At 36.7% G+C, this 18863-nt stretch overlaps 1 protein-coding gene across 2 annotated transcripts in view; it reads right to left on the bottom strand.

Annotated features, from left to right (window-relative positions):
* l(3)80Fj (lethal (3) 80Fj) overlaps positions 1 to 17760 on the bottom strand; it is a 54533-nt gene extending 36773 nt beyond the window's left edge. For both annotated transcript variants that reach the window (XM_041776426.2, XM_070285418.1), the window contains exons 1-2: positions 17678 to 17760; positions 17514 to 17616 (exon numbers count right to left, since the gene is read on the bottom strand). In XM_041776426.2, coding sequence (XP_041632360.2) covers positions 17514 to 17616; positions 17678 to 17692 — 118 coding nt within the window. In that variant the 5' untranslated portion in view covers positions 17693 to 17760. The remainder of the gene's footprint in view (positions 1 to 17513; positions 17617 to 17677) is intronic.
* Between the last annotated feature and the right edge of the window lie 1103 nt (positions 17761 to 18863).

Genomic DNA, 18863 nt, shown 5'->3' on the forward strand with positions numbered 1-18863 from the left:
TCTCCAAAGAACTGCTGGATGCGTACCACGCATCATGCCCTATATCGGACACGAGAAAGAGGACCAGGCCACCCTGGTGGAATAAGGACCTTTCACTCCGACGCAACAAACTTAAAGAATTCTTCAAAATCGCCAAGCAGGCGAAAGATGACACCATCAATGAGGAATACAAAGTCCTACTTAGGAACTACAAGAAGGAAATACGCAAGGCGCAGAGAAACTCATGGAGAAACTTCTGCTCCAATATAGAGACTGCCCCGGAAACAGCTAGACTCTGGAAGCTGCTATCGAAGCAGCCAACCATACAGAGTCAGCTCAAACGCGACGACGGACAGTGGACTGAGAGCAGCGAAGAGGCCCTAACAGCACTAATGCACGCGCATTTCCCAGGATGCACTGAGGTACCCGATGCAAATAAGCACCAGGACCTAGCAACTGGAGTAGAGCATCTCCCAAAAGGTTTAATATCCTCTGGTAGAATCCACTGGGCTATAGACTCCTTTGCGAGGATAAAAGCACCAGGACCAGATGGAATATTCCCAGCCATGCTGCAGGTGACCAAGGAGGTGATCACCCCATGGCTCTACGCAATATATACAGCTTGTTTAAGCACGGGCTATATCCCTATCCAATGGAGGTCCTCTCGGATTTTCTTCCTGCTCAAAGCAGGAAAGTGCAGCCACATGAGCCCCAAGGATTACAGACCGATAAGCCTCAATTCAATCCTACTTAAAACGCTGGAAAAGCTGCTGGACCTATACATCAGGAACGATGTAGGGAGACAACTGTCGACCAACCAGCACGCCTACACGAAGGGGAAATCAGTGGAGACGGCACTACATTCGTTGGTAGCCACCATTGAGAGAGCCCTATACAATAAGGAATAAGCACTTGGAGTGTTTGTGGGCATATCCGGGGCATTCAACAACGTTAGCACGGACGCAATAATGGATCGCCTAGAAGCGACCAACTCGTCCCCCGCTATTAACTTGTGGATAAAAAATCTTCTAAGTTGCCGGCGGGTACAATCAGATTGGGGCACCGCTTCCATGGTGAGAGGAGCGCACAGAGGCACGCCGCAAGGTGGGGTTCTGTCGCCCCTCCTATGGAATCTGGTGGTAGACGACCTAATCAAGAGATTCGAAAGGAAAGCACCAAAGACAACAGCTTATGCGGATGACATAAGCATAATTATCTCGGGAGTCTGTCCATCGACCCTCAGCTCGATCATGGAAACAACACTCAGGGAGACATGTGAGTGGGCGGAAAAGGTAGGACTCAATATCAAGACGGATAGGACTTAGCTCAATCTCTTCCCCAATATATACAAGGTGCCGCAATGGATCCCGCCGAAAATTAACAAAACCAGGCTGACACCGAAAACACAAGTGAAATACCTCGGCATTGTACTTGGCAGCAAGCTGACGTGGAAGGCCAATGTAGTAGAGGCTAAAAAAGGCCACCATAGCGCTATATGCATCCAAGAAGATGCTTAGCAGCACCTGGGGCCTCTCACCCGCTCTAATGCATTGGGTCTACATATCGGTGGTGCGTCCGACTCTGCTGTATGGAATCTTAGTGTGGTGGCAAGCCACGGAGAAGAAAACGTATAATAAGCTTATGGAGAGAACCCAGCGGCAGGCACTGCACTGCATATCAGGGGCGCTGAGGCCAACCCCCACCAAAGCACTCGAAACCATAATCGGTATATATCCCCTAGATTTCCAAGCGCAACTGACAGCAGGAAAGGCGGCACAACGTCTGGTTGCATCAGTAAACTGGTCGCTACAAGGTTTCGGGCAGAGTTCAATTGGTCGAGACATGAGCAGTACATCTGACTACATGATACCCAGAACGTGCCCGGATGTAAACACAACAGTATTCATGGGACCATATGACTGGAAGTCAGGCCATGCTCAATACCTCAATATATACACCGACGGCTCCAAGATGGCAGGAGTTGGAGCGGGCATATACTGTTCAGACCCTGAAATGAGGCTGTCGTATAAGCAAGCTACTGCAGTATATTCCAGGCAGAAGTATTCGCCATTAGGAAAGCAGCAGAGCTTGCGCAGAGCATAAACCGTCCACATGAGGCGGTCAATTTGTCATCAGCGGTCAGTTCCAAAAATGTACTGGCAAGCAGGGAGTCACTAGATAGCCTAAGCACGACTAATTCAGTGAGGATCAAGTCAGCCACCAAGGCATAGACGGTAACGAAACCGCGAACGAACTTGCAAAGGAAGGCGTCGGACTGGCGAGTGAAAGAGCAGAAAACGTCTCTATCTCCCTAAGAATGCTCCAAAGCGAGCTAGAGAGACGGGCTGACGCAAGAGCAAAAAGCAGGTGGTGCAGAATATCAAAAATCATGTCCAAAGAGCACAACGAGAAACTCACCCACTCTGTGCTGCTTCTTCCGCGGAAGGACTGCAGAATGTTAGTGGGTATTCTTACATTCTGTCTGCTGCACATGCAGTCAAGCTGGGTATTACCGACAACGCCAAATGCCGGAAATGTGATGAATCCGAGGCAATCGAAACCATTTGCAAATGTCCGGCCCTAACGAGGGCAAGAATGAGATACCTAGGCTCTCCACTTCTGGCATCGCTAGAAGATGCCTCCAAGAGGAAGCAAGGCGAACTCCTTGCCTCTGCGAAAAAAACTTGATTCAAGGATCTCGAAACCCGCATAAATAGTCTCCAGGTCCATCCAGGAGTTTCCCCGGATAGCTATGGGCCATATTGGCCTATGTGTGGCCCCTCGAGGGCCGTGGGGTCTAACCTAACCTAACCCAACCTATTTGCATTTAGAGCCATTTAAGTTTAATAAGTTCACACGGCACCATGTTTGAAAATTGTTAAGATCTGTCTGTAAGTCTGACTGGCAAGTAGCGTCGTTATATTGCACACAAAGTTTGACGTCATCAGCGTACATAAGTACTCTGGAATTAGTCAAAACTTCGGTCAGATCGTTGATAAATAATGTAAACAATAGGGGACCCAAATGACTCCCTTGCGGGACGCCAGATGTAACATTAGATAGTTTATTTTTAAAAAGGACCTTTTGCGTCCTGCCATTTAAATAACATGAGATACAATTAAGAAGATCAATCGGATATCCCATCTGTCTGAAAGTTAATTCGGTAGCCCTTTATAATAAAGGAAGTGAGCTCCAATAGATTAGTTGTAATTGATCTTCGCCTAATAAAACCATGTTGACATGGAGAAATAATTGACCTACCCAGGTGCTGCAGATAAGTAATGATAGGGGAGAGTGGGGATAGGTGAACCACGGGGATAGATGAACCATTCGAGACAAAAATTTGCATAATACTTAATATTCCAAGGAATGTGGGCTCTTTTAGATTTCTATATACAGCAGACCCTAAGTAGAATTGTTCAGACATAATAATGTTAATAAAAAAAAGTGGTTCACCTATCCCCACTCACCCCTATTTTCGAACAGTTTTGGGATGGCCGACAACTTAGAGATTCCTCTGTAATTGTTGGCCTCCAATTTGCTTAATTCTTTGTGGAGAGGGATAACGAATGATTCTTTTCAAATAAGGGGAAAGTGGGAGGTTTCTAAGGATAAGGTAAACAATTTGAAAACGTGATTACACAGGGCTTCGGCACAATTCCTAAGCACACAGCCAGGTATTCCGTCGGGACCAGGTAAAAAAAAACCCGATGAATATCTAAAAAAAGAGAGCTTTCGTTTAAGGTAGGACTGAAGATTTGGTTCGATTTGGGGATGATGTAAGAATAAGCCTGATTTGGGTCTATTAAGTTGGAGTAAGTGGTTTGAAAAAACTAAGCAAAAAGATCGGTTATTGTTTGATCATTATCTGCTGTTGTATTATCAAAAGAGAGCGAGGAAGGATGAGTAATGGGTTTACGCTTAGATTTAACAAAATTATAAAACTGTTTTGGGTCCTCAGAAAACTGAGACCTGCAACGAGTTAAATAATTATTGTAGCACTGCGTGTTATGCACGGTGAAAGTGGACCGAGCTGATAAATAACTAAATAGGACGTTGAAGAAAAGGTACTTTCAAATTTAGCATACAGATTTGATTTTTTTTATTTTTGAGGGGGGTCAACTCTTTGGTAAACCAAGGAGGCTTATTTGATGTTGACGGACAGTATAACGGAACACATTCAATAAAAAATGAATTCATGTAAAAAATATCCACGGATTCCGACATGTTAGTGCATATGTATAGATCGGACCAATTATAATCAATTATGAAATTATTCAGACGTACGAAGTCCGTCTTGCTAAAGCAAAGGACTTTTTGGGCTGGACAATCAGATTTATTCCGTGAAACAGTCCCAAGGGGTAAGGTATTATTATTATTATTATTATTTATTTGAAGATTTCTTCCTAACGCTACAAGTACAAGATACTTATAAGTTAATGCGCTAGTCACACAGGACAAGTTCCTTATCAGATCACATCTATATGTTACACAATTTTTAGTTATTCTTATACTAAACTTAAAAACTACGGTCGCTTTGTTTTATTTTCTGTCACATTTTGTTCTTGAAAGTGTGCAATAAGTTTTACCTTAAACTGCGCGGCACTGCTAATATTTCTTAGATAGCTTGGTAATTGGTTCCATAATCTTATAGCATAGAAATAACGTTTTTTTTTTAGTCAAAAATCGGGTTTTTGACTTTCAAATTTCCTAAAAAATCACAAAAAAACTAAAAAAAAAACGCTTCCTGAATACCTCGGGACACTTATCCTTTAACGAATGAGGTATAATTTTTTTAGATCGGATGATCCAGTGGACTGTTAGGATGTACACCGCAAAACAACTTTTTTTGGAGGCGACTCGGGAGATTCCCTATAACTTCTCTACGTCTAAATATTTTTCAATACAAAATTTATCAAAAATTATTCAAATGTTGTGTTATTATATGGTATTTAATTCATTAAGCTAACTTTAGCCGTTCCGCCACAATAATTTTTTGCACCGAATTAACTGTCCGTGCAATAACGCCAATGCACTTGGCATGTACTATGTCGTCACACAGCCAACAGGTTATGGTGAGTTCACCGTAAATAATATTTCTTTTTTCCAAGTATTTGAGAAGCAGACCATATTAACAGACATCTTAGGGACTTCCCACTGTATCTCGTTATTTAAGAGAGGGCGCAAGGGCTTATGTAAGTGCAGGCACTGGAAGAGCGACGACGTAAACAACAACAAACGCAATAGGCCCAAAATGGAATGCAAAAAAAATGCAAAGCAACCGCAGCATTGAGTTAAACAACACAAATAGAAAAGTAGCATGCACACGTGAAGTGAACGGGAATTATTAGAAACACCAAATATGAAATATTAATAAACCCCGGTGATTTTTAGGTAAATTCTACACAAATCGGGAGCGCAAGAAAAAAACACGTCCGTTCACTTTGAAGGAAGAATACGAATTTTTCGGCCCATTAATGTGATCAGGCCAATAAAGAGAATATATGTATATAGACTGGCAATACTAAAGCTAAAATAGAAAAAAAAAAAAACAATATCTAAGCCCAAAATTAATCATTTCTTACATTTTAACTAGCTGCATGAAATAAGCTGTGGCGTGAAAAAAGTGATAAATTTGTTTTTTTTGATATTGTCTGGTTTAAATAATAAGGAAAGTAATTTTTTTTTTAATTTACAATGTACTTACATATTTACATATGTTAGTTTTTCTATTCAATTAACCAAAATGGATCGATTCTTAATAATTAAATTGCAAATTGCAACAGTATACAAACTTCGGCGTGTCAAGGTTAGCTTCCTTTCTTTATGATATAATATTTTTTTATGGCTGCCATGGGAATAAATACACACATAACTGCATCTAGTCTTCTAGGCATTAAACTACCAAGTTTCCCAGCTCGCTAACTCCTTATTTTATACCAAGTTTCTTGGAACCTCTCTTTAAGCTACTTATTGCGTATTTTCGTTCCAGTCGAAAATGTGTCAAACGAGATCTATGTCTAAAAGCTGTGTACATATGAATGTGGTGGTTTAAATAATTGCCGGGGACCATAATACAGCGGCCGGTAATCAACAAAAAATAAGCTTTCAATAGTGTGAGTACAAAAGTGAGTGGCGAGCAAAACTGAGTGCATGTTCAAGACTCTGACTTTGGCCATCAATAAAAACCAAACCACACAAGCAAATCAAGAAAAAAAATGTTTATTATTTTTCTTAATTTAGGAAAGAAACCGCAACTTATCAAAGAAATTCAAATACTTATAAAAAAAAAAAAAACGAAATAAACTCATATAAACTCAATTTTGCACGTTTCAAACAAAATTGAATAATTAAATTAATTTTAGTACTTAGTCCGTAGTTCCATATTTACAAAGACTTATGTTATGCGTTTTAGAATACTCTCAACCAAATTTGTAAGAGTTTACTTCCAAATTCGATTCCATGCCACTGCAACACGATACCAAAGGTTGCCCATGAACTTTGGAGCTGATTCGTACTGTCCAAGCCGTCCTTTCACAATTGACCAAAGACTTTCAATCGGATTGAGTTTGGGACATTATGCTTGCCATTCCTTAATTAAAACTTATGCTTTTTAATCCATTCTATATACATTTTCCTGTTTATGTTTCGGACCCATCTTGTTAATAAACGATATTAATTTCGGGGTAGGCACATTTCTCAAAACAGTTGGGAAGATTAGTTTGAAGGATTTGAAGGTCATGCTTCTTTTTCATAATTCCTTCAACTAATTGTAAATGTCCACTATGGCACCATGCAAACCATTATATTTTTGCCGCCATGTTTAACGGGTTGCTTTACATGGTTTCTTTGAATTCGATCGCCTGGTCGAATCAAACAATACTGTTTTTGATCACTGTGAAACCGGATAACATTAACTCATCAGAGTACTCAACTTGTTTTCAATCGTCAGTGATCCAATCTTTGTAAAAATTAGTTCAATTTAAACAAGCTTTGGCATTCTTTTTAGAAAACGCAGGTTTATTATTTTTTACGCTCGATATGTATCCGATGTCTTGGAATGCACTTCTAGCAGTCCAATTGCTAATATTTTTGTTCATGGCCAGACAAGCAACCTTCGGCATCAAAAACTTGTTTTTTTTTGTCAGCATTTTAGAACATATTAGACGAGCACCTGAGTCCTTTAATAATTTTTTTCCGGCCAAGGACTTGTGTCTTGGGGGTCAACTTTCGACTTTTCTGAATGGGGATTGGATGATACCAAGTCTTTTGGCGATTTTACGAGTAAAACAGCCACTTTTTGTCAGGTTTACAACATTATTTTCAATTTATCCCAAAATGTTTGCTATTTTTGGGCTTTTATCAATATATTTTTATAATTTTTTGTTTTTCAAAAACAGCGTAGTGTTTCGACTGAAATCAAGAAATTCTCTGGAAAATTAGCCGCGTTTTGACCGAATACAGTAATTAACTAGAGAAAATAGAAAAATTCTTCAAAAAAAAAAACGAGAAAAAATATACATCATAGGCTGCAAAAATTAACACCGCCATGACCACATCCTTAGGAACAAATGTATCCACTTAAACTATCGGAACAGTTCCTAGAAGCCATGATTTGCTTGGTAGAAGCCCTAAAATAAAATCCTTGTTTTCATCCGTCAATATGCCGAAGCTATTTTATTTGATAAGTCGTATTTGAACCAAACTTTATAGTATTCAGAGCAAGTAATATTGAGTTTAAAAAAAGTTTTTCAATGTTTTCAAGGTGCCCTCAAGTTAAAAAATGATACAGCAAGAGTAAACCACGTCAAAGATTCTGTTCTAGTTTGGGGTGTCTGTCCACCCCAGGACTTGGAAATATTTTTTTTTTAGACAGGATAATAATTGCTGATATATATTTAAATATAGTAAGGTGTAATTTAATCTACAGTGCCACCCTAATGGGTCCACAACCCGACAAGTTCAATTTTCAACAGTACAATAGCGTCAAACGAACGACTTTGAAAGTCAAGAATTGGGTGTTGTACTATTGAAACCAGACTTAAACTCCTTCACAGAGCCCAGACGTTAGCCTTACTGAAAATCTATGACACCATCTTAAGCTAACATTCCAGGAACATCGGATTTCTACCTAAAAAGGAACCTAAAGACATAATGCGGAAGAAATGGTCGAATATATCCTATAAGAGGTGCCCAAAATAGGTAGAGCCAATGTACGACGATTATAAACTATTAAAGACAAAAAAAGGTTTGCACAAAAGATATAAAATAATAAAAAAAATAATAAATATTTAATGCCTAAACAAAAAAAAAACGAATACTTTTGTGACATGAAGTTTTGTAGTTCAAATGAATTTCTTAGAAATAAATTGTTCTTGTTTTCCTTATTTTTAATACACTAGTCGGCACAAATATTTTGACAAAACCTTGGTATGACTGTTGAGCATAGTCCTGCTCAGTGATAAAACTATGCGCAAAATAAAGAAGCTATGTTTAGCTCTATGCATGCCCAAATTTACTCATTTTACCGTTACCGTTCACTTTCTGGTAATAGAAATGCGTGCAGACATCGAATTTTAAGGTGGCATAAGAATTTTGACAAACCCATTGAGAAAATTTTCTGAGAGAGTTGAGCGCATGAAATCAAAGAACGCTTTATTATTTAATAATTTAAATATTTAATATATATACATATATAAAATATATTTTTCTCAAGCCTAATTACGCTGCAAATCTTAAAAGTGGGTGAAAAACAGTAAGTGGAACCAGAGTCCGTCGACGCATAAGGGAACAGGACCTTCAGATACTAAGAGCTGAAGAGTTGACACATATTCCATTAGCAAGTAAGCTTAAAAGGTTGAACAAGCTGAAGAAGTTCTGTAGAGGTGATTTTTAAACAAATACAACTCTTTCTATTTTTAAAGTACAAAAGCCAAAAAAGTGTCAAAAGTGACAAAAGGTGAACCATGGGCTTTGGTCACTCTGTAGATATGCGTTGCAAATAGTAAGCATGTAGACCACTGGGTTTAGATTCCCAAAACCGTTTTGATGAACCAAGGAAAATATTTGGAGACTCTGAATGCTTACGCCAATCCTTTGCTATCTCTGTAAAGAAGGGCCAAACAATTATCATAATTTATTCTGCAACAGGATAATGCTCCATGCCACAAAACCCAATTACCAGTTGTTTAAAGGATGTTGGCGTTACCATCTTGACTGACCATCTTCAACTGGCTGTTCCAAAGTCTAGACTTAAATATTATTGGGTTCATGTGGCCTCTTTTACAACTCAAAATGAAGAATTCGTTGAAAAAACACGAGGGGAGACCGCATCTGAGGTCATTTCTCTTCCCCGGGAAGAGATATCCTAAAAAATCCTTCAAAATTTGGTAAATCTGAGGCCGAGACGTATTCAAAAAGTTGTCGAAGCGAATGAAACTTGTTTGCTTTTTAATTTCTAAGTACTTGTCAAAATATTTATGCCACTACAATGTAGTTAGTTAGTAGTTTAAAATTTAAAGTATAAATAAGTTCTGTGGAATAGGAATTCTTAATGAAGCCATTTCAAAATTGTAATGAAAAATTCAGACATTAATTTGTCAAAATAATTATGCCGACTTGTGTATCTGAGTAACATAAAATAAAAACTAAAATGATCAATTTGATACTTAATTAATAAAAAAAAAACATTTCGGATACCTTGCAACGAATACTTTTGTGGCTCAGTGTAGGTATGTACACTACTGGCCGAAATAATAAGTACATGCGTATGTGGTTTGTTTCAAGTCCTATAAAATTTGTTTGATAAACTTAAGGAAAAAACCCACTTTATTTTTAGTTTCCGTACTTATTCCAGATAATAACAAGAAAGAAAGCTAACTTCGGCACGCCGAAGTTTGTATACCCTTGCAGATTGGTTTTCATATTTATGTCATAAATTATAATGCCGAAAACAGACACTAAACTGAGTTACATACCATTTTACCTATACTTATTATGTTTGCAGTTTGACAGTTACAGTTATACATTCCCAGCTTTACATTTTCTCTACATCTGATCGCTTCTATGGCTGCTATATGATATAGTTGTCCGACTTTCATAAAATGTATACCAAAATTCTATAATAATAAGTAAAGCTCATATCTCAGAGTAGATGAAAATACATTGAAAAACAACGAAGTTATAATTTTTTCTATTACTTTCCCTATCGTTCCTATGGCAGCTATAAGATATAGTCGTCCGATTGTCATAAAATTTTTACCAAAATTTTGAAATAATACCAGAAGCTCATGTGTCAAAGTAGATTAAAATACGTTGAAAAACAACGAAGTTATAATTTTTTTGATTAATTTCCCGATCGTTCCTATGGCAGCTATAAGATATAGTGGTCCGATTTTCATAAAATTTTTACCAAAATTCTGGAATAATATAAAAAGGCTATATCTCAAAAATGATGGAATAATATTGAAAAACAGCCAAGTTAAAATTATTTTTCTAAAAATTTATTGAACATTTGTATGGCAGCTATATGATATAGTCGTCCGATCCGGCCCGTTCCGACATATATAGCAGTGAGAGTATATAGAAGACTATATGAAAAGTTTCATTCAGATAGCTTTAAAACTGAGGGACTAGTTTGCGTAGAAACGGACAGACGGACGGACAGACGGACAGACGGACGGACAGACGGACAGACGGACATGGCTAGATCGACTCGGCTGTTGATGCTGATCAAGAATATATATACTTTATAGGGTCGGAAACGTCTCCTTCACTGCGTTGCAAACTTCTGACTGAAATTATAATACCCTGCAAGGGTATAAAAATAACTGCCTAAAGGATTTTACATTTCAAATTTAGAGACAGGGGTCAATTTTATCCAAAAAGCATGAAAATGGGTTGGTCAAAATAACAAGTACACCCATTCATCTAAGCCTAGAACTCAGAACGTATTAGATATTTTGTACTTATTTTTTCTTATAAGTAAACTTAGATTAGTATCCAATAAAACCACACTCGTTTTAGGTAACTTTCGCTATTATTTTTGGCATTCTAGCAGGAAGTCTGTGGCAAGTCAGTACTAGAAGCTGAGACCAGGTTTCTTCAGCAAATCTTCACAAATCTTCAACATTTTAAAATGTATTGGTTACAATACGACGTTTTAAGTTTCCCCATAATGTTTAGTTTAGGTTTATGACAGGAGACTGACTTGACCAGCTCATAACAGTTACCTCTCTCTTGCCAAAAAGGACCTGTTTGGTCATCCAAGGCCATTTCCAGCGAAATTGACATTTAAATTTGAGCTCGAACAGTTTGTCGTAGACTGCATGAGACAGGATTACAAGGACGTATACCCCAAAAAGTTCTATTACTTCAAGGAAAATTTTTTCAGATGAAGCAAAAGCTTTGCAACATTTTTTTGGTATGGTCTGAACGTCGGCTTTTTTTTAATTTTTAATTTTTATATATTTTTAAATTAAGAAATAACGTTTTTTTTTAGTCAAAAATCGGGTTTTTTACTTTCAAATTTCCTAAAAAATCACAAAAAAAAAACTAAAAAAAAAAACGCTTCCTGATTACCTCGGGACACTTATCCTTTAACGAATGAGGTATAATTTTTTTAGATCGGATGATCCTGTGGACTGTTAGGATGTACACCGCAAAACAACTTTTTTTGGAGGCGACTCGGGAGATTCCCTATAACTTCTCTACGTCTAAATATTTTTCAATACAAAATTTATCAAAAATTATTCAAATGTTGTGTTATTATATGGTATTTAATTCATTAAGCTAACTTTAGCCGTTCCGCCACAATAATTTTTTGCACCGAATTAACTGTCCGTGCAATAACGCCAATGCACTTGGCATGTACTATGTTGTCACACAGCCAACAGGTTATGGTGAGTTCACCGTAAATAATATTTTTTTTCCAAGTATTTGAGAAGCAGACCATATTAACAGACATCTTAGGGACTTCCCACTGTATCTCGTTATTTAAGAGAGGGCGCAAGGGCTTATGTAAGTGCAGGCACTGGAAGAGCGACGACGTAAACAACAACAAACGCAATAGGCCCAAAATGGAATGCAAAAAAAATGCAAAGCAACCGCAGCATTGAGTTAAACAACACAAATAGAAAAGTAGCATGCACACGTGAAGTGAACGGGAATTATTAGAAACACCAAATATGAAATATTAATAAACCCCGGTGATTTTTAGGTAAATTCTACACAAATCGGGAGCGCAAGAAAAAAACACGTCCGTTCACTTTGAAGGAAGAATACGAATTTTTCGGCCCATTAATGTGATCAGGCCAATAAAGAGAATATATGTATATAGACTGGCAATACTAAAGCTAAAATAGAAAAAAAACCAATATCTAAGCCCAAAATTAATCATTTCTTACATTTTAACTAGCTGCATTAAATAAACTGTGGCGTGAAAAAAGTGATAAATTTGTTTTTTTTGATATTGTCTGGTTTAAATAATAAGGAAAGTAATTTTTTTTTTAATTTACAATGTACTTACATATTTACATATGTTAGTTTTTCTATTCAATTAACCAAAATGGATCGATTCTTAATAATTAAATTGCAAATTGCAACAGTATACAAACTTCGGCGTGTCAAGGTTAGCTTCCTTTCTTTATGATATAATATTTTTTGATGGCTGCCATGGGAATAAATACACACATAACTGCATCTAGTCTTCTAGGCATTAAACTACCAAGTTTCCCAGCTCGCTAACTCCTTATTTTATACCAAGTTTCTTGGAACCTCTCTTTAAGCTACTTATTGCGTATTTTCGTTCCAGTCGAAAATGTGTCAAACGAGATCTATGTCTAAAAGCTGTGTACATATGAATGTGGTGGTTTAAATAATTGCCGGGGACCATAATACAGCGGCCGGTCATCAACAAAAAATAAGCTTTCAATAGTGTGAGTACAAAAGTGAGTGGCGAGCAAAACTGAGTGCATGTTCAAGACTCTGACTTTGGCCATCAATAAAAACCAAACCACACAAGCAAATCAAGAAAAAAAATGTTTATTATTTTTCTTAATTTAGGAAAGAAACCGCAACTTATCAAAGAAATTCAAATACTTATAAAAAAAAAAAACGAAATAAACTCATATAAACTCAATTTTGCACGTTTCAAACAAAATTGAATAATTAAATTAATTTTAGTACTTAGTCCGTAGTTCCATATTTACAAAGACTTATGTTATGCGTTTTAGAATACTCTCAACCAAATTTGTAAGAGTTTACTTCCAAATTCGATTCCATGCCACTGCAACACGATACCAAAGGTTGCCCATGAACTTTGGAGCTGATTCGTACTGTCCAAGCCGTCCTTTCACAATTGACCAAAGACTTTCAATCGGATTGAGTTTGGGACATTATGCTTGCCAATCCTTAATTAAAACTGATGCTTTTTAATCCATTCTATATACATTTTCCTGTTTATGTTTCGGACCCATCTTGTTAAAAAACGATATTAATTTCGGGGTAGGCACATTTCTCAAAACAGTTGGGAAGATTAGTTTGAAGGATTTGAAGGTCATGCTTCTTTTTCATAATTCCTTCAACTAATTGTAAATGTCCACTATGGCACCATGCAAACCATTATATTTTTGCCGCCATGTTTAACGGGTTGCTTTACATGGTTTCTTTGAATTCGATCGCCTGGTCGAATCAAACAATACTGTTTTTGATCACTGTGAAACCGGATAACATTAACTCATCAGAGTACTCAACTTGTTTTCAATCGTCAGTGATCCAATCTTTGTAAAAATTAGTTCAATTTAAACAAGCTTTGGCATTCTTTTTAGAAAACGCAGGTTTATTATTTTTTACGCTCGATATGTATCCGATGTCTTGGAATGCACTTCTAGCAGTCCAATTGCTAATATTTTTGTTCATGGCCAGACAAGCAACCTTCGGCATCAAAACCTTGTTTTTTTTGTCAGCATTTTAGAACATATTAGACGAGCACCTGAGTCCTTTAATAATTTTTTTCCGGCCAAGGACTTGTGTCTTGGGGGTCAACTTTCGACTTTTCTGAATGGGGATTGGATGATACCAAGTCCTTTGGCGATTTTACGAGTAAAACAGCCACTTTTTGTCAGGTTTACAACATTATTTTCAATTTATCCCAAAATGTTTGCTATTTTTGGGCTTTTATCAATATATTTTTATAATTTTTTGTTTTTCAAAAACAGCGTAGTGTTTCGACTGAAATCAAGAAATTCTCTGGAAAATTAGCCGCGTTTTGACCGAATACAGTAATTAACTAGAGAAAATAGAAAAATTCTTCAAAAAAAAAAAACGAGGAAAAATATACATCATAGGCTGCAAAAAATAACACCGCCATGACCACATCCTTAGGAACAAATGTATCCACTTAAACTATCGGAACAGTTCCTAGAAGCCATGATTTGCTTGGTAGAAGCCCTAAAATAAAATCCTTGTTTTCATCCGTCAATATGCCGAAGCTATTTTATTTGATAAGTCGTATTTGAACCAAACTTTATAGTATTCAGAGCAAGTAATATTGAGTTTAAAAAAAGTTTTTCAATGTTTTCAAGGTGCCCTCAAGTTAAAAAATGATACAGCAAGAGTAAACCACGTCAAAGATTCTGTTCTAGTTTGGGGTGTCTGTCCACCCCAGGACTTGGAAATATTTTTTTTTTAGACAGGATAATAATTGCTGATATATATTTAAATATAGTAAGGTGTAATTTAATCTACAGTGCCACCCTAATGGGTCCACAACCCGACAAGTTCAATTTTCAACAGTACAATAGCGTCAAACGAACGACTTTGAAAGTCAAGAATTGGGTGTTGTACTATTGAAACCAGACTTAAACTCCTTCACAGAGCCCAGACGTTAGCCTTACTGAAAATCTATGACACCATCTTAAGCTAACATTCCAGGAACATCGGATTTCTACCTAAAAAGGAACCTAAAGACATAATGCGGAAGAAATGGTCGAATATATCCTATAAGAGGTGCCCAAAATAGGTAGAGCCAATGTACGACGATTATAAACTATTAAAGACAAAAAAAGGTTTGCACAAAAGATATAAAATAATAAAAAAAATAATAAATATTTAATGCCTAAACAAAAAAAAACGAATACTTTTGTGACATGAAGTTTTGTAGTTCAAATGAATTTCTTAGAAATAAATTGTTCTTGTTTTCCTTATTTTTAATACACTAGTCGGCACAAATATTTTGACAAAACCTTGGTATGACTGTTGAGCATAGTCCTGCTCAGTGATAAAACTATGCGCAAAATAAAGAAGCTATGTTTAGCTCTATGCATGCCCAAATTTACTCATTTTACCGTTACCGTTCACTTTCTGGTAATAGAAATGCGTGCAGACGTCGAATTTTAAGGTGGCATAAGTATTTTGACAAACCCATTGAGAAAATTTTCTGAGAGAGTTGAGCGCATGAAATCAAAGAACGCTTTATTATTTAATAATTTAAATATTTAATATATATACATATATAAAATATATTTTTCTCAAGCCTAATTACGCTGCAAATCTTAAAAGTGGGTGAAAAACAGTAAGTGGAACCAGAGTCCGTCGACGCATAAGGGAACAGGACCTTCAGATACTAAGAGCTGAAGAGTTGACACATATTCCATTAGCAAGTAAGCTTAAAAGGTTGAACAAGCTGAAGAAGTTCTGTAGAGGTAATTTTTAAACAAATACAACTCTTTCTATTTTTAAAGTACAAAAGCCAAAAAAGTGTCAAAAGTGACAAAAGGTGAACCATGGGCTTTGGTCACTCTGTAGATATGCGTTGCAAATAGTAAGCATGTAGACCACTGGGTTTAGATTCCCAAAACCGTTTTGATGAACCAAGGAAAATATTTGGAGACTCTGAATGCTTACGCCAATCCTTTGCTATCTCTGTAAAGAAGGGCCAAACAATTATCATAATTTATTCTGCAACAGGATAATGCTCCATGCCACAAAACCCAATTACCAGTTGTTTAAAGGATGTTGGCGTTACCATCTTGACTGGCCATCTTCAACTGGCTGTTCCAAAGTCTAGACTTAAATATTATTGGGTTCATGTGGCCTCTTTTACAACTCAAAATGAAGAATTCGTTGAAAAAACACGAGGGGAGACCGCATCTGAGGTCATTTCTCTTCCCCGGGAAGAGATATCCTAAAAAATCCTTCAAAATTTGGTAAATCTGAGGCCGAGACGTATTCAAAAAGTTGTCGAAGCGAATGAAACTTGTTTGCTTTTTAATTTCTAAGTACTTGTCAAAATATTTATGCCACTACAATGTAGTTAGTTAGTAGTTTAAAATTTAAAGTATAAATAAGTTCTGTGGAATAGGAATTCTTAATGAAGCCATTTCAAAATTGTAATGAAAAATTCAGACATTAATTTGTCAAAATAATTATGCCGACTTGTGTATCTGAGTAACATAAAATAAAAACTAAAATGATCAATTTGATACTTAATTAATAAAAAAAAAACATTTCGGATACCTTGCAACGAATACTTTTGTGGCTCAGTGTAGGTATGTACACTACTGGCCGAAATAATAAGTACATGCGTATGTGGTTTGTTTCAAGTCCTATAAAATTTGTTTGATAAACTTAAGGAAAAAACCCACTTTATTTTTAGTTTCCGTACTTATTCCAGATAATAAAAATAACTGCCTAAAGGATTTTACATTTCAAATTTAGAGACAGGGGTCAATTTTATCCAAAAAGCATGAAAATGGGTTGGCCAAAATAACAAGTACACACAATATCAAGCTTTGGCTTCTGTATAATACAAAAAAACAGTTGCAAACTCCTCCACAATCACCAGACTTGAATTCAATCAAACATTTGTGGGATCTTTTGGAGCGTCCTATGCGGAAACGCATCATTACATCCGAACCTATGCTAAAGGCTGTAATCTTAGAGGAATGGCAGAAAATAACAGCAGAGGATATAAGAAAACTAGTGGAATCGATGCCTAAACGTCTGAGGGAAGTTTTGAAGACTAAAGGCTACCCGACAAGTTACTAATCAGTAAATAAATGACGATATTCTTTGCTGTACGCAAACTTTTGAGACTGCTATTTTTAAATGGGTTTGGGTAAAATGGTCATTATAAGAAAACCGCTAGGCTCATAATTCTTGAAAAATAAAGAGGCGACGTCAATTGAATGACTAATAGATTGAACCAATTTTTGATTCGCAGTGCAAAATATTTGCAGAGTTATTTGACATTAAAGTCAATGTTATGATTTTTTATTTCCCTGTACGCAGAGATATGAGAGCAAGTGTAGGTACAAGACGTGCAAAATTGAGTTGAGTTGAGTTGAGTTGAGTTTATTTCGTTTTTCTATTCTAAGTATTTGAATTTATTTGATTTGCTTGTGTGGTTTGGTTTTTATTGATGGCCAAAGTCAGAGTCGTGAACATGCACTCAGTTTTGCTCGCCACTGTATGCACATACATATATACACATAAGAAAATAATTTAAGATTACAGGAGCAACCTAGATTGCTTACCAGGATTTCGTAAAACTGCAGACACATTTCTAAAAAGAGCTTGCCGTTCCTCCACAGGCACACTTAGAGCCCTGCCGGGCAAATCTCTTAAAGCACTTGACAACTGAAATATAATTTATTATTATTGGTCTGGTCCAACGCTTTAACCAAATTTATTAAATAACCTCCTCGTCGACCATATTTTCCAAAACGTGAACAGTTCAGAAAATATATTAATGAATTTACATTATAGTGTGCCCACACTATATTATAAAATAAGGAATGAATATACTAAATCAGAACTTATATTACTAATACACTAAATTGCTTTTGATATCGATAACGTATTATATAGCCCATTTCCACTGCTTTAAATAATCACAATTTGAATGAAGATAATTGCAGTGCAACCTTTACATTATTCGGCGGCATGTGAATGTGAGCTGGTCCAGCAGACAAAGAGCGGTCTCAGTGCGGATGGATCCGAGAAATGTCCGATAAAAATATAAAATACGGACAAAAAATTGGAGTTTCCGCATTAGGTTCGGGGAATGCTCAAAAACGTCAAACACGCAAATGGACGAAAAACAAAACTGTGGCGTTCCTCGTGAATGTGCCGAAAACCTATTGCTAACGGACACTGAAACGTACAGTGGGCGGCCAAATAGCGGACTTACCGCAATAGGTTTGCTTGATTGTCGAAACCTGACCCGAAAACGAATACTGAAACGGGCGAACATTGGGACCCGTGCAATTGCCGCAAATGTCCCGCTAACGGACACAAAAACGCAGTGCACGCGTTGTAAATCATGTCGCTAGCAAAATTTTTAGAAATCGGTGAACGGTTCTTTTCCTTCCTTCTTTTGTCGCTTGCCTGTTTTTTGTTATTTCGCTGCAAATGAGCGAGAGGCAAATATTATTGCATCATCTTTCAACACTTTTGGTTTGAGGAATTTATACCGTCGGGACTCTTTTCCTTTTGACCGGCGGGTTGTGCGGACGTGAGTGAACAGTTTTTTATAAGTCGCACGTGTTTTCAATGGTAAGTGTTAAATTTAAATTGATTAATATGTACAATCTCTTACTAATCAACTAATATTGACTTGATTTATATTCATTTATGCTGGCGAGACTTAATTTCCGGGACAGAGTCCAAAATGTGCATTCGAGAGATGCTTATTACGTCATCCGTCAAAGGTATGTATATTTTTCGTCTATTTTTTAATACTTATATACTTATAATAATTTATATTTTTACAGCCGCTTTTATAAACAAATTTGCGTTGGAGGACGCAGATTTCGATAGAGCGACACAAAAGCAGAATGCACAGGACGGTTTGTATTAGTATTAAGTATTATTAGTTTTAAGGA

This window comes from Drosophila kikkawai, chromosome 3L, assembly GCF_030179895.1.
Source record: "Drosophila kikkawai strain 14028-0561.14 chromosome 3L, DkikHiC1v2, whole genome shotgun sequence".
Lineage (NCBI taxonomy): Eukaryota > Metazoa > Arthropoda > Insecta > Diptera > Drosophilidae > Drosophila > Drosophila kikkawai.